At 46.9% G+C, this 24,372-nt stretch overlaps 2 protein-coding genes and 1 pseudogene across 2 annotated transcripts in view; 2 read left to right on the top strand and 1 right to left on the bottom strand.

Annotated features, from left to right (window-relative positions):
• Positions 1-24,372, top strand: part of TYSND1 (trypsin like peroxisomal matrix peptidase 1) — a 1,185,869-nt gene that overhangs the window by 612,998 nt on the left and 548,499 nt on the right. The gene's annotated exons all lie outside the window — the stretch shown is intronic.
• HK1 (hexokinase 1) overlaps positions 1-24,372 on the bottom strand; it is a 71,660-nt gene that overhangs the window by 23,725 nt on the left and 23,563 nt on the right. Inside the window, exons 3-7 of the mRNA XM_059052673.2 lie at positions 16,191-16,339; positions 10,497-10,616; positions 7,201-7,296; positions 6,483-6,582; positions 6,186-6,369 (exon numbers count right to left, since the gene is read on the bottom strand). Of these exons, the coding sequence (XP_058908656.2) occupies positions 6,186-6,369; positions 6,483-6,582; positions 7,201-7,296; positions 10,497-10,616; positions 16,191-16,339 (649 nt within the window). The remainder of the gene's footprint in view (positions 1-6,185; positions 6,370-6,482; positions 6,583-7,200; positions 7,297-10,496; positions 10,617-16,190; positions 16,340-24,372) is intronic.
• Positions 8,867-9,158, top strand: LOC131750244 (cAMP-regulated phosphoprotein 19 pseudogene; annotated as a pseudogene).

A 24,372-nucleotide genomic window follows, 5' to 3' on the forward strand; every position in this document is an offset into this window, starting at 1 on the left:
TCCCCGAGGGAAGATGACAGGGCTGAAATGCAGCCTTTCCCCATGGGACCTCTGTCGCTGGTCACCTCCCTGGCATCCATAATCTTCTCCAGCCAAAAGGCCCAGGCATGTGCTTTGGGGAACTCACTCCTTCCCCAGTGACCGGCCCTGACACTCCAGGAGAGGGGGCTCCAAGTAGCTTAAAACCAGTCATTTCATCCTACTGCTCCGCCACATTCAGCCACAGGCCAGTCACAGTGGATCCGCTCTCCTGCCTCCCCTGGGAGGTGTAGGCTCTGTGGCCGCAACAGCATTTTGAGCCCAACACCACAGGGGAGAGGCCGCCAGGGACTGGGGCTCGATGACATATCTGAGCCCGATCCAGGTCCCGAATCCTGGCTGACCAAGGGCCAGGAGGAAGCCCTGAGCAGGACAGATCAGAGGCAGGGCCACATCCGGGCAACCAGCCTCTCCTCTGAGGGAGCCCAGCTGGCACACCAGAGCTGGCTATGACACAGCAAAACGATCTGTGCCATTCAGAGCCAGGCCCAGGAGCCAGGGATGCTGCTGGGACCTGAGCACGCGGCCCTCCCTCGTCCCAAAACAAGGTGCAGAGAAACACTAGTTCTCATTCTTCTGCTCTGGACAGGACCAGACAGGACCTCCCCAGCCACAGCTGTGTTGAGGATCCCTGGCAGGAGAGCACCCTTCTGAGTCTTAGCTGCCCCGCCCAGTTGCTGCCCCAAACACCTGTGGGAACAGCCTTGTGCAGCCTAATCTGGAGACTCAGAGCAGACAGGAGGCAGACTGCCTGGGCTTAACCCCAGCCCTGACACTTACTGTGCTACTTACCTCTCTGGGCCTCAGTTTCTTTACCTGTTTAATGGGCCTCGTGGCAGGGCCTACCCTTAAGGTTGTTGTATGGAGGATAGGGACTGATATAGGTAAAGTGCTACGGTGCCTGATTAATGAGTGCTGTGGCCCTGGCTATGTGTCTCATACTTAACTAAGCACCTTATGTGTATTAACTTATTTCATCCTCATTACAACCCTATGAGATAGATATTATCATTATCCCCATTCCACAGATAAGAAAACTGAGGCATAGTAGGATGAATTGGGAGATTGGTTTTGACATATATATACATTAATATGTATAAAATAGATAACTAATAAGAACCTGCTGTATAAAAAGATAAATAAAATTCAAAAAAAGTATTCATAATATGTTTACAGAAAATTTTTTTAAAAAGAAAACTGAGGCATAGAGAGGTTACATAACTTGCCCATCGTCACAGGGCTGATAAGTGGCAAATCCACATTTTTAATCCAGTTAAATCCAGCCCCAGATTCTATGCTCTAATCACTGTGCTGTTCTGCCTCTCTCATAGACAGTATCAATAAACGTTACCTGTATTACTGTCGCGATAGCAGCCACTAGCCTCACCCCTAACCCAGCCTGTGCTTGTCCACCTCCAGCTCACTTCCTCTAGGTAGTCTGCCCCCTGTTGGGCAAGTATGACAATAGGAAGGTTCTTCCCCCTTCAGATGAACAAAAATCAGCCTCCTGCCTGACACCCCTCTACCCACTGCTTTTTGCTCTGCCATATGGAGACACTCAGAATGATCTGCTCCCCTTTCTACACGATGGTCTCTTAGATGTATAGATACTGCCATCCCCCTTTCCAGATAAAGGAAGCCCGAGGCCAGGAGCCTGTCCTTTCTCAGTCCCCAGAGTCCCTGTGAGAGCAGCAGAACGAGGAAACAGCACTTCTCATGAGCCTCCAGTGAAACCAAGCAAGTCGTGATCTGCTTCTCAGCAGTCAGCTGCCTACAACCACAGGCCGGTGGGCAGCACCACGGTGTTGCAACCTCACTGCATGCTGGTGGGCTCAGGCCTGGGGGAGACTGGGAAGGGTGGGGGGGTGGGAACCATATTCAGACAGGAGAGCAAGGACTTGCACGCCGATCAGGAGTTCCCTCGGCAGCCAGGGTCTGCTCCGACAGGCGGCGCAGGGACAGAGAAGGAAGGTGAGGTCTGTGGCCACCTAATGAGGATTAGAGCTGCTGAGAGATTCCAGGGAGCAGGCAGAGCCACCGTAAGTAAGCAGGTGTTTGGGGGATGACGAAAAGAAGTGGAGCTACTCCACCACCATTCAGGTCAAAGAATTTTCCAGACCAAACCTTCCTGCTGCTATGATCACTACTACTGCTGTTTTGTGGGGCGGTGTCTCCTTTGTTTGGAAAGATGTGAGAAGGAATCACAGGGAAATGGGATTCAAAATTCCAGACAAAACAGAAAAAGAGCCAGAGGCCCAGAAGACAGGAAGAGGAGACAGGGAATTTAAAATGAAAGAAGGTAGGGCTGACATCTACAGTAGGAGACAGGTATATGGGACCAAAACAACAAAGGCCCAGGACAGAGGGCAACAGGGAGGAAGGCCATGTCTGATCCTTTTTAGAGAGAGACCTCCTAGCTTGGGGGCTAGGCTGGGGTTCCTGAATACTCAGGGCCGTTCCCCCGTGGTCCTGAAGCAGCCATCACCAATGAAGGCAGGAGCCATGGTGCCACTACTCCTCCTGTCAGCCATGTATGGTCAGTACTCAGTAAATGCAAACTTCAGTCAAAACAGATGGGGGGGTGCGTAGTGGCCTGGAGCTCACCTGGGCACAGAGCCTTTACAAAGAGCTACACGTATGTTTTCAACCCTGGTTAAAAACTGGAATCACTTTTAGGCTCCTGAACACAGGCCTCAGCCCAGGCCAAATGAATCAGAATTGGGAGGGAAGGTCGGTAGGGTGGGAGGATGCCTGGGCAACAGTATACTTTTTAAAGGGCTCTATGTAATTCTTCTTTATTATTTTATTTTATTTTTATTTTTTTGGCCACACCATGTGGCTTGTGGGATCTTATTTCTGTGACCAGGGATTGAACCTGGACCCTCAGCGGTGGAAGCACAGAATCCTAACCACTGGACCACCAGGGAGTTCTCCTTTTTTAAAAAAATTATTTTTCAAGGCAATTCTAATGAAAAACATTCCTCTAGGGGACTTCCCTAGTGGTCCTGTGGTTAGGACTCCATGCTTCCACTGCAGGGGGGCGCAGGTTCAATCCCTGGTCGGGGAACTAAGATCCTGCATGCCATGTGGCACGGCCAAAAAAAAAAAAAAAAAAGAAAGAAAAGAAAAACATTTATCTAAAAGGTTAATAGAATGAAAGCTCCATGAATACACGTTGTATGTGTGTTTGGTTTTTGTTCCTTTCAGTCTATTTTGTCACTTCCATATCTACAGTGCCTAGAGCAGAACCTTGAGGATAGTATGCCCTTGGTAAATATTTTTTTAATTAATGTCAAAGGCAGAGAAACAGATGTTGATATAGATTATTTGTTTGGGGGTTACCTTCCTATTTGAGCAGTGGTGCCATTGATCAAGATGGCTCAGGATAAACTATTTATGTAACAATAACTTGGTAATAGTCTGTCAATGCTTACCAGATACCAGGTATTGCTAAATGCTTTACATTCCTTATATTATTTGATCCCCAAACATCCTTATGATATAATTGTATTATTTCTATTCATTTGAAAGATAAATGAACTGAGGCTTAAAGGGGCTAATTAATACATTAGATGCCAGAACTAAATGTATGATAGAAACAGAATCTGAACTTACAGAGACTTAGGTAGACTTTATTACATAGACCAGGACCTAAGATACACTTGGGTTACAAAATAAATAAAGAAAATTATCATAAGAAGTAGAAAGCCTAAATACTTAAAGAAGTATGTACTATAAGTTTTAAAAATGTTAAAAAATTAAAATAAAAAAATCTATTCCTGACAAAAAAAAAAAAGAAAGAAAAACATTCCTCTAGACCATCCTTGATGATTTTTGTTCATAAATGATGAGATGCCTCTTAGACATTCTGGAAGTTCACTATGAAAAACATGTACTTTCCAACAGGACAGAAAACCCCAAACTTAACCCAGATTAAACCTCAACAAAGAGCCTTGGGCCAGCTTTGTCCTATCCCCGTAGCCTAGTGCCTTAATTTCCCCATCAGTCAAATGAAGCAAACACCTTTCCCTTGTACAAGGAAAACAAAAGGACTGTGAAGAATTTGGCATTGCACAGAAGACATAGAGAAGACCCCCCAAATCAGGCAGAAATCTAAGAGACCAGGTAAATTTACTTTGACAAAACACTCTCTGGCCAATAGCCTATTTCTAGGAATATATGATGCAACTCAAGCATCTGTCATCTCTTTGGAACTGTTCCTACCAAGACCTGACCTATGGTAATCAGTAAGCAGGGAAGCATATTGGAGATGGACTTTACCCCACCCTTCTTACTCTTTTATCCATTTACCTGTTTAGCCAGCCACCCATTTCCCAGTCACTCAGCCACACCTCTCACCCACCATCCATCTTCCACTCCCCCATCCATCCATCCCCCCATCCTTGCACCCATCCCCTATCCATCCACCATTCCAAGAATGTTTATTGCAAGCCAACTGTGAGCCCAGTTCACAGCTCAGCCTGAGGATATGGTTCAGCCCTTTAGCGAAATTCAGAACTACGTCAAAATGGAGGGCGGAGAATCCAGGTTTCCACCCAAGCCATGTAGGATCCCTACACTGAGGCTAAGGAAAAAGACAAGGGCCTGGGCCATATCTGCTCAGTTATCACAGGTAACTGCTCTACCTGCTTTGCTAAGAAGGGTGACTTCTGATTAAGTGATTGATAGTAACTACAGGTATGTAATTTCTTATCTGAAACCCCTGGGGTCATATGTGCTTGGGAACGTGGACATTTGAGGACTTTAGAGATGTAATATGTTACATATGCCACATAGTACAGAATAACGCCAGAAGGGCCTGAGGCAGTAGTATAATCAAGCATAGATCTCCACTGACATGTATAAACAGGCACAGTAAATAGTTTCATGTCAGCTGGGGTCAGGTTTTAGAATTGGGGGTTAGGTCAATAGATTGAGTGGAAAAAACCTTTGGCTATCAGAGCTGGGGCTCTTTATTACCAAGCTGGTTGGCGCTTCGGCATGCAAAGCAGATATTCAACGCTGGGCCTAAGAACTCAGGATTCTCTCAGTGAGAGACCTCATTTATTCACTACCACAACTCCCAGTGGAGGGGGGCTGGCCATTTATGCAGTTCCATTAACTCAGGTGGAAAGCCCAATCGCCAGCCTGGGTAATAGGTAAAATAGGTTTCCAAATGACGAGTCAACTCCCTGATAGTGCCTCTCTGACATAGGATAAGGGCTGTTAAGCCAACAGGGTCAATGAACATCTCCCAGCGGGCTGACAGCATCCAACTCCAGGATAAGGCTGCTGGGAGGTCGATCTAAGAGAGCTGGCGGCCCACCAGCATCACAGAGAAATATGAGTGTGCACTTCAGGAAACAAGTAGCTCAAAGGAAGCAATACCCTCACCAGCCTGAATAATATCACTCATACTTCTGTAGCCAGAGTTCCCCAAGGCCAAAACCCACTTGCCCAAGAAGTCTGATGTGATGTTCTTTATCAGCTCTGACCCATCTGCCTATACATGACATGGAAGAAGAAGGTCTCACCAAGGTCTGAACAACTCACATGGCTCTCACCCACTCCTCTGCATGACAGGTATTTGCATGTGTGACTTCCCTCCCCAACTAGACCTTAAGTTCTAGAAGGAAAGGTGCTACTTTGTATCCCTGGAGCCTAGCACAGAGCTGGCACAGCCTAAGTGTTCAAGAAATGTGTGCTGAATGAACGGATGGCCTCTCCCACCCTGAACAGCAACCCTAGTGAGGACAGCAGATGGAAACGCTTTTAAACCTTAGCTTTGTGCTAATGACTCTGTGCTTTTAATTTACAAAATGTTTTACAAGAACACAATCACAGTGTAATTAAACAAAGAGAAAAATCATTTAAAATATGCTTTTCGATCCCTGGTCGGGGAGCTAAGATCCCACAACCTGCACCGTGTGGCCAACAAAAATTTAAAAATAAAAATAAAATATGCTTTTAAAGCTGCAGACTTCACAGCTGCGTATCTCTCCAAAGAAGTGAGAGATAACACACACTTGATGGGCTTTTCCTTTTCTGATCACCTGGCTTCCTGCCCCTCTCACCTCCCACCCCAAATCTTCCATTAAGTGTCCCCTAAGTCCTCTATATGACTAGTTAGAAAGGGTGGGACTCACAGCTGCTTCCCGGGGTTGAGTGAGCCCCGGTCAATCTCCCGGTCGAACTCGGTGCGGATGTCCTCCAGGGCCCCGTCGTCCCCGAAGGCCCCCCACTCGGTGTTGATGCACATCCTCCCTTCGTCGCCTTCCACCAGGTCGATGTGCCTCAGTTCCTCCATGTAGCACGCGTTGGTGCCCGTGCCTTGGAGAGAGAGACGAGATCAGAAGCTGTGACCTCACGAAGTCATGAGAGAGGAGGCGGTGCCTTCTGGAAACACCGGCTTCAGGAAGGGACGAGGACACGGTGGGCGTTACCGATGATGAGGCCGACTTCACACTGCTGGTCGTCGTAGCCACAGGTCATCATGGTCCCCACGGTGTCGTTCACCACAGCCACGACGTTGGCGTCATAGTCCTTGGGGGAGAAGAGGGGGTGTCACCGTCCACTCACACGTGGAGCAGAGACCACAAGCTTCAAGACAGCCTGGCGGGAGGGCTCCTATTTTCACAGCCGCCACTGCCCCCGTGGGCGGTGCTGCTTTCATTACTGCTGGCACTTAAATTCACTGGATTAGAGCGCAGCGATCACGCTGTGGAGACGGCAAGGTGCCCTTCATTATCTGGCTTAAGATTCTTTTCAGAATGGATTTTACTCACAGAGCCACAGCCCTGTGCAAACCACCCCACTGTATCCATGTGCCTTCTGCACTTGATGCAACGCCAGCAGGCTGCCCTCCACCATGCCAGCTCCCTGCACAGCTGCCCTCCTGTTGGAAGGAGGCCATCCCCTGCCCAAGAGCTTGGCTCTTTGGGGCAGCACCTCAGACAGCTCTGTTTTGAACCAGTCTCGACCTTCCAGACCGTGAACTCTCACCACTCACCTGCCTGGGTCTTCAAGGACTGCCCTCCCCCCCCACCATGTGATGGCTCAGGCCATGCACTACTGTCCCCTGAAAGAGCCTTGGTCACACAGCCTTCTCCCCACACTCCCCCACCTCCGGGTAGTCAAGGCAAGTGGCCAGTGAGAAGTTACCCCACGCTTTTTGATGGCTTTCTCAAGCAGCTTCACCACATCCGTTCCCTCCACTCCACTCGCTTTAAATCTCTTTGTCCAGGTGATCAGGATGGCCTGCAAAGGAGAGCAGATGGGGTTGGAAGAGGGCTGGGAGGCCTCCAGAACCCCCAGGTCCCTGGGGGGTCTGCTCAAGGACAGTGACAGAAGCGGAGGCCCAGAGGGGACAAGAGGTTCACTCCAGATCATAATGGGTAACAGAGCCAGACTCGGTCCTATCTCCTGTTTATCCATCCACACAATGGATTTCTCCGGGGGCTGCCATGGGGAAAAAACCTGCAGCTCATATGCTCAAATACAGCCAGTGGCTGGCCAGTGCCGTGGTGTCACATGGCACACAAATCTAACTGATGTCAACTGCACAGCCAGACTTCATTTAAAAGAAAAATAATTGTTCTACTTGACTTTTTCTCCAAATGGAGGAAGTCACTATAAATGCGGCAGGGTTGGGAGGGGCTGCTGTTCAGGCCCTGTAGCCTCCGGGGTGACACAGCGATGGGGAGCTTGTCCACACTGGGCTGCCCCGCGCTCTGAAAGCCAAACAGCCTGCAGGATGCACCGGGAAGGGCGAGCAGCAGCCTGCAGCCGAGTCAGGCATTCCAAAAGCCTCTGCACACTCTGTTTTCTTCCCGTCAACCCTCAGGCCCCCAAAAGCCTCGGAGAACATGGTATTGTGGGAAGAGCATGGGTTGGAAATCAGGAGATCGATCCTATTCACACCACTTCCGCCCATTTCCCTGTGGGCAGTTTCCCCAACTCCTCTGAGGCCCACTTTGCTCATCTGTGGAAAAAGGCAGCTGGTTTAGATTTGGACAACTTTGAAGGTCCCGGGCAGCCTTGAGGAGTGGGCACAGGCCTCCGGATGGGTAATTAGAGCCTGTGATCCACTGGCTTCCTGGCAGGCAGCATGCCTAGTTTAGGAAGCCCTCTCCGGATGGGAATCAAGGCTTGCAGGCGGGGGGCACACTTCTGGCTCCTTCTCTGCCAGGCACATCTGCCCTGCCCTGCGGGGCTCTTGTGCCCCTGAGGACGTTCCCTCTCCACTTCTGCAATGCCTCCTTCCCTGAAAGACTGCACCTCTGGGGTGCAGGCCACGTCTGTGTGCAGCTCTTTCCCAGGGCCTAGCCCATCCCACACAGGGATGGCACTCGGGCCACAGTCACTGATTAATAAGCATACGGCCAGCACTGTCGCTTCCCAGGCCATCTCCCTCCCCCCTCTCCCTGTGGGAGGAGGGGTGTCTCACCCTGTCTCTGCCCAGGGAGTGTGGCTATCAAGCCTCAGTTCTCAAAAGAAAAGGAAACTCGTACCAACAACAGGCCTTGTGAAAGGTCACTAAACCTACTTTGTTTTCCTTCACTTGCTTGAGTTTAAGAAATGGTCCTCTCTACCTAATGGCCACAAGTATCATGATTCATCTCCAAAAATACATATATAATTAAAGCAATTAAAAAATAAACATGATTGGCGCTAAGAGGGAGCAGAATGTCCGCGGAAGTCCCCGAGGCAGCCTCAGCGGAGAAGCAGAAGGTACCACTGGCAGAACCTTATAGGAATTCAGTCTGGGAAATGTGCTTTCAGGCTTCTTCTAACTGTACTGATTCGGAGGACTGTTCAGAGAAGGGAAATGGAAGACAGAGTGACTAGTCCAGAGAAAGCTGAAGAAGCAAAATTAAAAGCAAGGTATCCTCATCTGGGACAAAAGCCTGGAGGTTCAGATTTTTTAAGGAAACAACTGCAGAAAGGGCAAAAATATTTTGATTCTGGGAATTACAACATGGCTAAAGCAAAAATGAAGAACAAGCAACTTCCTACTGTAGCTCCGGATAAGACAGAGGTCACTGGTGACCACATTCCCACTCCACAGGACCTTCCTCAATGGATACCATCTCTTGTTGCTAGCAAGCTGGCTGGCTGATTAAAAGAGCTGAACTGCATGAATCTTCTAATTTCCATTATTTCTCCTTAATATGTTATTTCTCCACTTTTTATTTCCTTTCACTCACTAAGTCATTTGAGAGTTATGGCTTTGCAGGTAGTGGTAGTGTGTGTGTAAGGGAGTATACACGTGTAGAGTCTTGATTCGTTTAACAGTGCACTGATGAAAAGAACATGTTAGAGCAATGTAAAGTAATCTACTTGAAAATAATTGTATGTATTACCTAACTCCTAGTGTAGGGCTGGTTCCAACAAGTAACAAGCAAGTTTTACAATTTTCATGTTTTGGCTTTCTTTAATTCATCTTAATTATAGCTTTGTATGCTACTTATTTAATGTAACCTCTATTGTATTGATTTCTTCTGTATTTTCCTTTTGGATTTTGTAAAACAGAAGTTTAAGACCTCAAGTTAGAAAAAAGGTCACATATTTCAAACACAAATAGATGGGGCTTCAAAAGATTTGTCTCCTGTGCTTGAACTTGAATGGCCTTAAATCTGTTTCAGCTTTAACAACAGAATTTTACTTGGGCAATATTTGCCCATTCGGGTGTAACTTATGTGACTCTAGTGCTTAACAGCTGCTGTTGAAGCTAGTATTCTTATTCAGTTCTGTAGTGTTAGAATACCTTTTGTTGTTGAAGATGTGAATGAAGTGTGCACGTGCATCAACTGTTGAATTCACTTTTGTGCCATTTTTGTAAATACAGTAGTTTTGCACAACCTCTCACAACTGTCTGTATTAATTTCACATATTAAAGAGTAGATGATGTGCCAACCAGAAGCACAAGAGTTCCTACACAAAACCCTATGTGTCATTAGAGCTTTTGCACAGTAAGAGTCGTTTACAGTCTTGGGGTTATAGAATACCAAACTGAAATCTTTGCTCAGCCTGCCATAGACTTCAGCTTTTCATTTGTTCCTCATATCCATGACATTCAGTGGCCTTGTGCAAATATGGTATGTTGCTTAGGCATATCTTTTTGTCCTATGCAGAACATTTCATTTTGACTTTTATGAAAATTACAATTCATGTAATTTATATAAACTTTTTAAGTGTAGAAACTTTTTTACTTCCACAGTCAATTTTGGGGACACTAGAATAAAATACTTTGCCTCCTGTGAAAAAAAATAATAATAATAAATAAATAAATAAACATGATTATCATGACCTCACATTAATTTCTACAAATATTTCTTAAAAATACAAGATACACAAGCCATCCTGTAATCAAAAGGGAAAAGTAGTCAAGGGAAAGGTTTCATTAGCATTTCCCCTATGGGGCTTCTGTGGAGCATTATAATCCCAGAATGTCTTACCTCGTCTATTTTGGATTGCCGACAAGGGAAAGAAAATGTGAATCCGACAGGTAATTTCTTGTCCTTGATTTTTTTTTTCTCCATGAAGTCTCCCAGGCACTCAGCGACATGATCAAAAAGCTGGAGGAAGCACAAGAGAGCAGTCAGGAGGGAGGAAGGGGACTTAGCATTTCAGGAAAAATGTGAACAATTCTCTGCCCCACACAGAAAGGAGCACGGCTACCCCAGCTGCCCATACCCAAGGCGCCCAGTGGCCCTGCATGAAAAGCCATGCTGGGGACTTCCACTGCAGGGGGTGCAGGTTCAATCCCTGGTGGGGGAACTAAGATCCTGCACGCCTCACAGCATGGCCAAAATAAAAAGAAAAGCCATGCTGTGTGTGACTGGCAAAGAAGAGTCCCTTGAAAAGAGCCTGCTTCATGGGCCACCACGGCTTAGGAAGCCTTTTGAAGGCTTCACACAGAACTGGCCTCTCGGTGGTCACTAAGATGTATTATCTGGGTACTGAGGAAATGTAAAAATAAGAGAAAATCAGCTCATCCTCCATAACACACAGGCCATGGATCACCAGCAGCCACCCAGGTGGAGTGGCCATTTGGCCCCTTCTCTGTATCTCTATCTCCATCTCTATCTCCCTGACTCTGTCAATTCCAGAAGCTCCGTGGAATACATATATATTCCTAGCCTCTAGCCCACTTGCGTGATTTCAGGATCTTCAGGTTAACAAATTTTTACTTTTTACTCAAGTATAATATGCATGCAAAAAGGTGCAGACATCCTAAGTATAGGGTTCACTGGATTCTCACAAGCTGCACCCACCTGTGTCACCAGCACCCAGATGGAGAAAGACAAACAATGTTATCAGCACCCAGACCCCCACCTCGTGCAGCCACTGTTGCTGCCACCCAACCCAAGGGCAATCGGCAGCCACTCTGACTTCTACCACCCTCAATTAGTTTTGCCTGGTTGTCTAATACATATAAATGGAACAAGAGTGTGCACTCGTTGGTGTCTGCCTTGTTTTCCTCTACACTATGTGTGTGTCATCCACGTTGTGTGTCTCTGTAGATTGTTGATTCTCACTGCTGCACAGTATTCTATGGTGTGACTATACCACAATTTATTTAGTGGATTGCAATTTAATTTTGCCAGCTCCACAACATGTGGCCGGGATATGTATACATATCTTAGACTCCACTAGAAAGAACCCAGAACACTGTTTCCCTAGCCTCTGCGTGAATACTGTCAATGACAGGATGCTCACCACCTCTCAGGCAACCTATTGGATCTCTCCAATACCTCCCCTCTTCTCTAAAATGTATCCAGAACTGAATATAATATTTTATATGTGTTCTGACGAAGAGGAAAGCTTAGTTGAACTAAGAACCTCCCTTTCCCTTTGCTCTGTACCTCTATTAATGTAACCAAAGCATATATATGCTCTTTCGGCAACCATGCCACAGTCCAGGTAACCTCTCAGTTTTTTTTCACATGGCTGTCATCTAACACAGACCACTAGACCTCCCTTGTATATGGGACTGACACAGCTAATGGAGCTTCTTGAAGCCCAGAGAAGACAGTGTTGGCAGAGCCAAACCACACGGTCACGGGAAGCAACCCCAGCCCATGTCCCCAGACAAGGTCATCTGCCTGAAGGCTTTATTTGCAGGGTATCCTTTTTTCCCCCCTATATTAAACTTATAGCTGTATTCAGGCTCGATTTTAACAAAAGTGTCAGGGAGAGAGCCCACAGTAAAGAGTGAAGCCCATGGGGGTAGGTCCCTCCCAGATGCCTGAGCAGGGGGCAGGTCCCCTCCCTTCTCCTTCTCTTCCCTCCGCATCTAAAGGGATTTGGGGAGAAACACAGGGGAGGGGGCTGGTCCCCAGTCTGTGCGGGTATGTTTTGGATAAAGGGCTACGGAGGAATAAGGGACCAGCCCAGGGAGGAGCGGGGGAAGGGTACAAGGACCACCTGCCAGAATCCACAGCTTCCTGATTCCTGCCTGAATTCAAAAACAAAACAAAACTAGACCACAAGCAGCACCCACTCCCTCTCCCCAACCAGGGCTGCAGTTCGAGGGGAGAAGAGGAGGCCTCTTCACGGAGGCCATGGTTCACTCACTCCTGGCCAATCTGCCGGGGCTCCCTGACAGATTGAGGGGGTAGAGGAAACCAAAATAAAAAGTCAGATAAACTGCATAGGAGTCCAGCCAAGGGCCAGGCCGGAGCGGGGCCAGGCTGGGGGACGGGGGCCTCTGCAGGCTGGGGGATCACTGCCGCCCTCACAGCCACTGTGCAGGGTCTCCTCGAGGGACCTATCCCCATCTTTGCCCAGGTGTCCTTGACCCAGCTCTACAGTCTGACTTTCCTGCCAAGGTAAATGAAAAATTGTCAGTTTTGACTTGGGAGTCTCTGTCCCTGAGTCACTATTACTCAGGTCATGGCTATAGCGGCGACTGACTAAGAAGACACATGACCACCTTCCCGGGAGAAGCCCAGCTAAACTTCCTGCGACCTACATTGCTGAGCGATATAAACCCATTACTAAGCCCGTCAGCTCACCCCATGTCATCTGCACTCAGAAGCTCCAGGCTCCCAGGCCCTCAAGAGAGCCGGCTGGGTGGAAGGAAGGCAGGCAGGCAGGCTGTGGGCAGGCAGGGAGAGCTCAGCCGCAGAAGTGGATTCACAGGGCTGGGGTGTTGGAAGCAGCCCCCTGCCCCCATTCAAGCCAAACACACCCACCCCTTAGTGCTCTGCTAAGAAGGAAATGTCCCCAACCCAGGGGCGTTCCCCCAGGCTAACCCACGTCTGTGACCAGCCAGAAAGGGAAGTTACCCAGCCTCTCGGCACGCAAAATTTTAATGTCTAAAATACATTTTTTTTTCTTTCCTGACAACATGTACATTTATTTAATTTAAATAAATTTAAATTATTTATTTAGTATTCAAAATTCCCAAAACTAAATAAGTGATGTTTTAAGAAGGTTGCATTTATGCTTCTGAAATTATTAAAGCTTAAAATTGCAATGAAACTTTCGAGATACCTTGTGTGTCTCTGTGTGTGTGTGTCTGCGTGTGTGTGTGTGTGTGTGTGTGTGTGTGTGCTTGTGTAGAGAAAGAGGGAAAAAAGGATAAAGCAAATAGTTATTTGGGTAATCTGGACAAAGGGTATAAAAAGCCCTTTGTGCTTATCTTAAAGCTTTCCTGTAAGTTTAAAATTATTTTGAATAAAAGGTTTAAATATCTAGCAAAAATTCCTGTACATTACAGAAGATGAGATCACAACCCCAAGAATTCAGCACAATTCAGTCTGTAAGTATGAGTTGCTTCGTGGGCAAAATGGGGCCCTTGGTTTACTAGAATATTCGATAGATCGATAAGACATCTCAGAAAAATGGACCACCAATTCTTATTGCTAATCTCACACCAAACTTCTGGACAAGAGGTTACGGTTTCACCCCTATTTTTCAACTGCTAACCTTCTCCCTCAATCACTTGGATCTTCCTCCTTACCCATAGCCCTCACATTTCCACACCATCAAACATTTTTAATAAAAATATAAATTAATTTATTAATTAATTAAAAACAAAGACAAAAACCAGCCTATGAGTGTCCCATGTTGCTAAAACTGACTGCCTGGGTTCAAATCCCAGCTCTATCGCTTATGTGCTGTGTGACCCAAGGGGCTGGTTACTTAACATCTAAGCTTCAATTTTCTCATCTGTGAAATGGGAATAATAATAATAATACCCACCCCATAGGGTTGTTGTGATGATTAAATGAGTTAATCCAAATAAAGTGGTTAGATTAGTGACATACATAACAAGCTCTATGTAAGTTTTTGCTATGACAATATAACATTATCGTTATCATCATCATCATCACCACCCTCTTTTCTCTGCAGACCGCTTGAAAGGGGCAGAGGAAGAAACAGCAGGAAACATAGTGATCCCGGGCTGGGAAGATGGGGACAGAGGCTGGCAGAGTCAAGGTCCCATGGGCAGCAGTAAGAAGAAAATCACGGGACTTCCCTGGCTGCCAAGTGGTTAGGACGCCGTGCTTCCACTGCAGGGGGCGTGGGTTCGATCGCTTGTTGGGGAACTAAGATCCCACGTGCCCCAACGTGGCCAAAAAAAAAAAGAAGAAGAAGAAAGTCACTGTGGAAGTGACACAGTAAGTGCGCACCTGAGGTGGAAGGCATCCCCTTAATTTATAAACCCTGCTCCTAAAAGGTTAGGCCAAAGCACACAGGAATGTCTGCAGCACAGGGTGTGAGTCCCAATGGTGAAGCAAGAGGCAGAGGTGGCTCGACCCAAAGACCATGGGGAACAGAGTGACAGGTCAGTACTTTTGGCAAATGGAGAGAGCAGGATGCCAACCAGAGGCTGCTGGCCACCTGCAAAAAGGAGCAATGCAGCAACCACTGGGCAGGACGAGGAGACCTACTTGCTGGCAGCCTTCATGCACACACTGGATGAATGAGCCAGTCTCTGAAGCCCAGTAATGGAGGGATAGGCAGGGAGACCTCCCAGCAGGCCCATCAGATGAGTGATGCACTCTTTCAGCAGCTGACTGAAAAGTGGCCCATCTGTCCTAGGGACAGTGTCCCCTTCAATGCTCACTGTGACATGGTCTGAAAAGCTCTGAACCCAACCTGCCGGCAGCAGGTTAAAGGCCGGGATTAGCCCTTTTCTCCCGTAGAAGGAAAAGACAGAGAGCTTGCATCAGGTCCCACCCACGTTAATTTAGGAACAAAGTGGAGTCAAGAGAAGGCTCTGGGTCTTATCTCAAAGTCCAGCCCAGGACCAATAAGTTTTCTGGAGAACTTAGTCATGAACCTTGCCGTGAACACACCCTCCCTAAAGCAAATATTTGGCAAGCTCTGAATGATACGTATCCTGACAACAGCCATGACTTGGAAGGCGAGCTTCAAATGGGAGCGGCCAGAACACCTGCAGGAGAGGCTGAGGAGTAGAACAGGACCTGGAAATGACTGAAGACCTGATCGGGGGCTGCCCACACCCTGACCACAGGGTCCTCAGTGAGCCTTCGGCCTATGACCCACCACGACCAGATGGGGAAGCAGGGAAGGTGGACAGGCCCTTCTGAGCACGCCCACAGCCTCGACCAGCAAAGGAAGGCAGCGCTTTCTGTTGGCAGGGGTTACAACTGTGAGGGGAAGGGATGGTGACTTTCCAGGCAAGGCCCTGCCCTAGGTGCTTTCTGGGCCGAGGATTCGTAGAAGACTATTAAATCGGGTAGCCAGGAGCCCTTTATGATAGCCCTGGGGCTATGAGCTCAGATCCCTGCTGCCCCACAAGGTGACAATAATAACCTATGAGGCCTGGGCCTTTGGTGAACTGGGTGAGGACAATGGCTTTGGAAGAAGTGTTTTCACCCAAGGGCTCTGCTACCCCTCCGCTGGGGAACCAACCCCAGGATCCTTAGGGAATGGATGCATTTACCTGCTGGGCCTCCTCTTCGCATCCCTTACCTGAAAGTCCCAGCAGCCCCCTCCCATCCACCAGTTTACACACATGGTGGGGTCTCCTCAGGCAGTCACACTCTTCCACCCAAGAGTCCTCCACTCGTGCCTATGATGGACTCCCAGTGCTTTGGGGTCTGGTTCCTGGAGGTACCCTGGGGCCTGATGCTTGGGCCACAGGGGCTGATCGGAAGGGAGCAGGGACCCACCTGGCTTCCACTGCCGTGCATGATGTTCTCCGGGGTGTCGTAAACCTCGGACTCCATGTGAACAGTCTGTTTTTGCTCATGATTCACTTGCACCCGCAGAATTCGAAAGGAAGACCCGCCAAGATCCAGGGCAATGAAATCTCCCTTTTCTGTTTAGGGAGACAACAGTTTCATATCAGATTCAAGTGCTCCGGGCAAGTCTCATGCTCTGCCAGCTTCTCAACAGGGCCCGGCCCCACCGCGCTGTGCTTTCGGCCAGAAGCAGGAGTCATTCAGACCCCATAGGACCACTGCCCCGTCCTGGAAGAGTGGGCAAGAGAAAGCCTCTCCCAGCCGGGCATCCCTAGACAGACAGCTTCACACAGTCCTGCTCACTCCCAACTACAGGAGAATGGAAGTACGGACTTAGGTACCAAGCCCTACCCATCTTTCTCTAATTTCTCACCCTTTTTCACAAATGGCTATGTTATCCATAAAGACAAAAACAGCATTTCGAGTCAGAGAAAACCCTACATCTGAGGTCCATTCCATGCCTTGGGTTCCTTCCCCATCAGCTCAGACACCAATTCCAGCTAGTCCAGAGCTCCACTGATTCCCCAGGGGATATCTTTCTTTAATTGTGGTAAAATATACATCACATAAAGTTTTTCACCGCAGCCATTCCTCAGTGTACAGTTCACTGACACTAAATACATTCACAATGTTGTACAACCATCACCACCATTCCCAAAATGTCTCATCATCCTAAACAGAACCTCTATAACCATTAAGCATTAACTCCCCATTTCCCCTGTCCCTAGTCCCAGGCAACCATGATCCTACTTTCTATCTCTATGAATTTGCCTATTCTAGATATTTCATGTAAGCGGAATCATACCGTATTTGTCCTTTTGTGTCTGGCTTTGCATAGTCTCAAAGACTCATCCATGTTATTTATAGCCTGTATCAGTAGTTCACTCCTTTTTGAGGCTGGATGATACTCCATTGTATGTGTATCCATTCACCTGTTGCTGGACACCCGTGTTGTTTCCACCCAGGGGATGTTTTTAACGGAAGTCCCTCTTGGTCACATAGGAGTAAACTGGCTTGATACGGTTATACTCCTCAAGACCAATGTGTGCAGTGATTGGGGTGGACCTCAGTGGGACAGAGAAAGATGACGGGACCGTATGCCAAGATCACGATACAGCACCAATGGAGGAGGCCATGATGGGCAAGATTCCAAACCATTAAGCCATTATCTAATATTCTTTACCCTAGTTACCCTCACACATTCTCCTCCAAAATCAATTAAAATCTGTTAATTTTACTTCTGATGTTACATTCTCACTACCTTTTCATTTTCTTGATGGTGACTTTTGAAGCATAAAAGGTTTTAATTTTGATGAAGTGCAACTTATCTACTTTTTTCTTCTGTTGTTAGTGCTTTTGGTGTTATATCTAAAAATCCATTGCCAAATCCAAGGTCACAAAGATTCACACCTATGTTTCCTTCTAAGAGTTTTATAGTTTTAGGTCATACATTTAGGTATTTGATCCATTTTGAGTTAGTTTTTGTATATGATATGAGGTAGGGTAGAGGTCCAACTTCATTCTTTTACATGTGGATATCCACTATCAAATTCCAGCACCATTTGTTGAAAAGACTACTCTTTCCCTCATTGGCACCCTTGTCAAAAATCAAGTCACTATAAATGTATGGGTATTTCTGGACTCCCCATTCTTTTTTCCCCAGTTTTATTGAGATGTAATTGACATAGTGAACTCTCAGTTTTGATCCACTGATCTATATGTCTATCCTTATGGCAGTACCACACTGTCTTGACTACTACTGCTTTGAAATTTTGAAACTGGGAAGTGAAAGTCCTCCAACTTTGTTCTTCTTTTTCAAGACTGTTTTGGCTATTCTGGGTCCCTTGAGCTCTTTAATTTTTTTCTTAAGTAGTGGTTGGCTTTTTTAAAAAAACAGCTGTTCTTTTATAAAGCTGATGCCATCTTTGTATTTGATTCTACCAAGCTTTAAGCTCCGACACACTGCTCTATTTCTGGAACTTAGAACGGTTGTTTGGCATACAGTAAGAACACAACAAATACTTGAACTAATGAGGGTGGAAAAGGAATCAATGAATGAACCAAAGTCTTCTCACACTGAATTTCTGTTCTTACCCTCTCAAGCTCCTTGAGGGAAGAACCACAGCTTAGGATTCTTTACATCTGCCCTTGGCACCCAGGACAGCTCAACAAATGCTTGGTAGCTGCTTGATCACAAGGGTTGGCGGCCCATTCATTCATTCAAGGCAGCCTTGCTTGTTGTTCATAAAACAGGAAGCAGTTATACCGCTGGTTGGTTGGTATTTTTTTTAAATAATACTTTATTGAGAAATAATTCACCTATCACATTTTAAAGTGTACACTTTGGTGGGTTTTAGTATATTTACAGAGTTGCACAACCATCACCACTATCTAATTATAGAAATTTTCCATCATCCCCAAAAGAAACTCTGTACCCATTTGCAGTCATGCCCCATTTCTTTCCAAACCCCCTCATCCACCAACAACCACTAATCCATTGTCTGTCTCTAGAGATTTCCCTATTTTGGACATTTCATATCAATGGACTACAATATGTGGTCCCCTGTGGTTGGCTTCTTTCATCTTCCATGATGTTTTCAAGGCTCACCTATGTTGTAGCATGTATCAGTACCTCATTCCTTTTTATGACTGAGTTATATTCCTCTGTATAGATATACCACATGATGCCACTGTTTTGAGGGGGGGGGTTGGCCGCACCATGTGGCATGCAGAACCTTAGTTCCCCGACCAGGGATCAAACCCGTGCCCCTTGCAGTGGACATCTGGAGTCCTAACCACTGGACCGCCAGGGAATTCCCCACGATGACGTGTTTTTTAAATTGCCTCTATCGTGACTTTCCTGGTGGCGCAGTGGTTAAGAATCCGCCTGCCAGGGCTTCCCTGATGGCGCAGTGGTTGAGAGTCCGCCTGCCGATGCAGGGGATACGGGTTTGTGCCCCGGTCTGGGAAGATCCCACATGCCGCGGAGCAATTAAGCCCGTGCGCCACAACTACTGAGCCTGCGCTCTAGAGCCCGCGAGCCACAGCTACTGAGCCTGCGTGCCACAATAACTGAAGCCCGCGTGCCTAGAGCCTGTGCTCTGCAACGAGAAGCCACTGCAATGAGAAGCCTGCGCACCGCAACGAAGAGTAGCCCCTGCTCGCTGCAACTAGAGAAAGCCCGCGAAGACCCAACGCAGCCAAAAATAAATAAATAAGTTAATTAAAACAAACAAACAGGGCTTCCCTGGTGGCGCAGTGGTTGAGAATCCGCCTGCCAATGCAGGGGACACGGGTTCGTGCCCCGGTCCAGGAAGATCCCACATACCGTGCAGAGGCTGGGCCCGTGAGCCATGGCCACTGAGCCTGCGCTCCGCAATGGGAGAGGCCACAACAGTGAGAGGCCCGCATACCGCAAAAAAAAAAAAAAAAAAAAAAAACCAAACTGTTTCTATGGTCCAAAGGAAAGAAACCAGGGGAGAATGCTGGGAAGCAGGTGTCACAGCTTTGTGGGAAATTCTGATCCTGATGTTACAGAGGTTGTTGAAATCAGTTTAGGGTTTTCTTTGGGCTCCCATCAGAATCCTAACCCCTATGGTGCTTACACTACTACTCAGTTAAAAAAATGAATTTGGTATGAGGTGCTTCCTCTCCGGAGGAAGAATTACTAGAACACCAAAAGCACTTTATTTAACCATCATTCATTGAGACTCTCTGTACTCCAGTCGCTAAGTACTTCATATGCCTCATTTTACTTTTAACCCTCTCCACCCTATGAAATAGGTACTATTATGATCCCCATTCTACAGATGAGCAAGTAAAGGCTGGGAGGGATTAGGTAACTTGCCAAAGCACACGGCCAAGTAAGTGGCAGAGTCAGAATTTGAATCCAAAGCCCAAATTCATAACCGTTGGATAAAACTGCCTCCTGGACAGACCTCAGGGACAAGGATCCCCAAGGACAGCATCAAAGTGAGACTTCAGCACATCAGGAACAGCTACATCTCTCTTTGGGGGTCTCGTCAACATCCATGATTCCTTGCAGCTTCTGACTCTTGTTCTTTTGCTTTGATCTTTAATGAAGATAATGAAAACTCCTTCCGGTAAGCAACTATAAACCCCTTGTGCATAGGGAAATCATAGGCACAGAAGCAAAAACGTGCTAGGATGAAAATATGGGTACTTTTTATTTTGTTAACATTTCAATTTAATTAATTTATTTACTGTTTTAATGGTTTTCAAAAAATAAAACCATTTATTTATTTCATGTTTTACACTGGCTTTCATCATAACTTAAAAACAATAGCTTGGGGCTTCCTTGGTGGTGCAGTGGTTAAGAATCCGCCTGCCAATGCAGGGGACACGGGTTCGAGCCCTGGTCCAGGAAGATCCCACATACCGCAGAGCAACAAAGCTCCTGTGCCACAACTACTGAGCCTGTGCTCTAGAGCCCATGAGCCACAACTACCGAGCTCACGTGCCACGACTACTGAAGTCCACACGCCTAGAGCCCGTGCTCTGCAACAAGAGAAGCCACAGCAATGAGAAGCCCGCGCCCTGCAACAAAGAGTAGCCCTTACTCGCCGCAACTAGAGAAAGCCCACGCGCAGCAACGAAGACCCAACGCAGCCAAAAATAAATAAATAAAATAAATAAGTTAATTAAATATCAAAAAAAAAGATTTCACTTTAAAAAAAAAAACAAAAAAACAATAGCTTGGGGGAACTTCCCTGGTGGCGTAGTGGTTAAGAATCCTCCTGCCAGAGGGAAGAGATATGGGAACATATGTATATGTATAACTGATTCAGTTTGTTGTAAAGGAAAAACTAACACACTATTGTAAAACAATTATACTCCCTCCAATAAAGATGTTTAGAGACAATGAGGAAAGAAAAAAAAAAAAAAAAAAAGAATCCTCCTGCCAATGCAGGGGACACAGGTTTGAGCCCTGGTCTGGGAAGATCCCACATGCTGTGGGAGCAACTAAGCCCAAGCGCCACAGCTACTGAGCCTGCGCTCTAGGAGCCCGTGAGCCACAACTACTGAAGCCCACATGCCTAGAGCCTGTGCTCCACAACAAGAGAAGGCACTGCAATGAGAAGCCCGCACACCACAATAAAGAGTAGACCCCTCTCGCTACAACTAGAGAAAGCCCGCACTCTAGAGCCCGCGAGCCACAACTACTGAACCCATGTGCCACAACTACTGAAGCCCACGTGCCTAGAGCCCGTGCTCCGCAGCAAGAGAAGCCACCGCAATGAGAGGCCTATGCACAACAGAGAGTAACTCCCGCTCACTGCAATTAAAAAGAAAGCCTGCTGCGCAAGCCACAAATAAATAAATAAATTAATTAAAAACAACAACAACAACAATAGCTTGGGAAATGTTTCAGTTGCCAGCCCAGTCAAAGGTCTCATTTTCAGTTGAATGAAAGGCCTAAGTAAAAGCAGGTTCTTGTGCTCAAGTTCCAGGTGATGGTAGGGCATCTCCTGCTTATTGGTGTCAGTGTCAACACACAATGGGTAAGAGTTTTCAGCCCTTCATGCAGAAACGGATCAGGTTTCAAGCAGCACCTTTGCAGGACCCAGGCCTGAAGGTTTCAAGCAAGATAAGTGAAAATGGTCTCTGCTGCCTCTAGGTCGGGAAGGAACCTGGCCTTAGGGTGCATGGGGCTGGCCCACACTTCTGTAGCTCTGCAAGACCCCTGCCCCACCCCAGCTCTCCACTGCTCCCTTTTTTATTTTCCTTTTTTTTTCACACAAACACAGGTCATTAGGGTTCCAAGGAGTTAGGGTCAGAGAAGGAGACCAGAAAGGTGGCCTTAAGATGTCAGGACAATGATAAATACTGCATACTCCACACACCTGCTAGTAGGAGTTGATGGGTTTGAGGGGGGGGCCTTTCCCTGAAGGCATTTTACAAGAGGTCACTGTTAAGCCCAGTGTAGCCCCTGATCTTTCCCTGAGCAGTGACCCTGATTCCAGGGTGTGTTTGTGATTGTTAAAAGAAATGGCAGTTGGCATCTCTTCTGTAAATCACATATGCACCTCAGGAAATGCGAGACAAATATTAACTTACCTTCTCAGTTTATGGATAAGGAAGCTCCAACCAAACTAGGTGAATGCCTTGCTCATAGTCACGCCTGTGGCAAGGCCAGGGCCCTTCCCTTTTCTTAGTCACTCATGTACTTGCAAATACTGGGATGCTCCTAATTTTTTATGTATATGTGTCTTATCTTCCTCAGTTGGATGATAATTAATTTGAAGCCCAGGGCAATTTAACATGCTTACTTCCCTCCCCCAGTACTGAGTCCTGCAAATCAGTACGTGTTTGCTGCTAGTTTGATAAGAACTACCTGGGTTAAATGCATGGTCTGTTCAGTCCTATCCTCTGCCAGGCAAAGGACACCAAGGAACAACTTCTGGAAAAGGCAGCAAGATTTCTGGTAAGCTTTGTTTGCTGTCTAGCATCTCTTCAGATAACTACCCTTCCTGGTTTTCACCTGAGTTGGGGGCGGGGCTGACCACCCACTCCAGCACCAGGGGAACCAATGTGTGACCCAAGAGCACCCAGAGTCCCCCACTTTGGCCATGATGATTGGTTCAGGATGGGCACGTGATCCACGTCAGCCAATCATTACCCTCTCCAAGACCACCTCTGGGACCTCTAGTTCTTAGGTGAGGTGTCAGCTAGGGCTGCCAGGGCTGTCTCTGCCACCATAAGGGAGAGGTGGCCTACGAATGAAGCCAACACAAAGACTGAAAGAATGAGACAGACGAGTCCCTGTCAACAGTAGCCAACTTACAACTCCATTTCTCAGTTATGTGAACCTAGAATTCCCTTTCTTGATTATACAACTTTGAGTTAGATTTCTTTCAGCTACAACCAGAGGCTTCTGGGTTCAATATTCTTTATTAGGCAATGAGTCCCCCAAATACCAACTTGCCCTCCATAAAGGATCTATCCTCCCCTTTATGTCAGTTGGTTCCCCCATTCAGAGCTGTGGAGTCCAGTCACCCTGCTGCAGAGGCACCAGAGCTGCAGTCTATGGGCTCATCCACATTATGTGGGGATATTGGGGTGGGGATGAGACAGCCTGCCTCTGCTTCCCCCTTTTTCCTGCCTCCTCCCCCTGTAACATCACAGGTATGCCAGTGAATTCTGAAAAACTCTGCCTCTTTCCTCCAGGGCTAGACCTACACATTTAAGTCTGATGGGTGGGGGTCCTTTGACTGGCTGCATCAGCTGGGAAGGGGCCACCCAAAGAATTCTTACAAAGTTGGTTATTAAGTTACAGTGATGATCAGGAGAACAATGACCCCCTGTAACTCTCAAGGTGGTTTGCAGTTTCCAAAGCACTTTCACCTGATCCTTGTGACAGCCTTGTAAGGCAGGCAGGGCAGGACCATCACACCTATTTTAAAGATGAGGAAACGAAGGCTTAAAAAATTAAGTGACTTCTCCAAGGTCACAGAGGTAATAAGCAGCAGAGCCAGAGATGAATCCAGTGTTTTGAGTTTCTATTTTATTTTATTTTATTTTATTTTTTCCTTTAAATTCAAGTTCAACTTCTTTTTGCAGCAGTTGGCTTCCCTCTAACTTCCTCTTCAAATCTTTGGCCTCAACCTTCCTGCCGGCCGCTGCTGAGACTTCGTCCCACATTTCCCATTTCCACTGAAGCCAGAAGAACTGCTCTTCTAGAGAAGGCTCATTAAACATAACATCTGAAGGGCCCCCGGCAACTCTCCACTTTCTAACGACAACCATTATTACCAGCAAATAATGGAAAACAAACACGGGGACAGATGTCTCTCTTGAGTCCAGACCTGCGCTGGAATACAGGGCAAACAAAAACTCTGCTTTCATGAAATGCCTACCTTTGCTCTGCTCCATGAATTAATTCTCTACATGAGACACAAAGCCTTCCCTCCTGTCTGCAATCCAGCTAGTTGATGAGAGTTTACACCTTCATCAGAAACCCACCCAGAACGCTAGACATTCAGGAGATTTCACAGATGGAGAGAATTTCTGAGACAATCCAGCCACCTTCCCAAAATAAGGAAACAGGCAGAGAAAGGTAAGTGACCAGCCCAAATGCTGTGGAAAAAGA

This window comes from Kogia breviceps, chromosome 2 (genome assembly GCF_026419965.1).
Source record: "Kogia breviceps isolate mKogBre1 chromosome 2, mKogBre1 haplotype 1, whole genome shotgun sequence".
In the NCBI taxonomy this organism is placed as follows: domain Eukaryota; kingdom Metazoa; phylum Chordata; class Mammalia; order Artiodactyla; family Physeteridae; genus Kogia; species Kogia breviceps.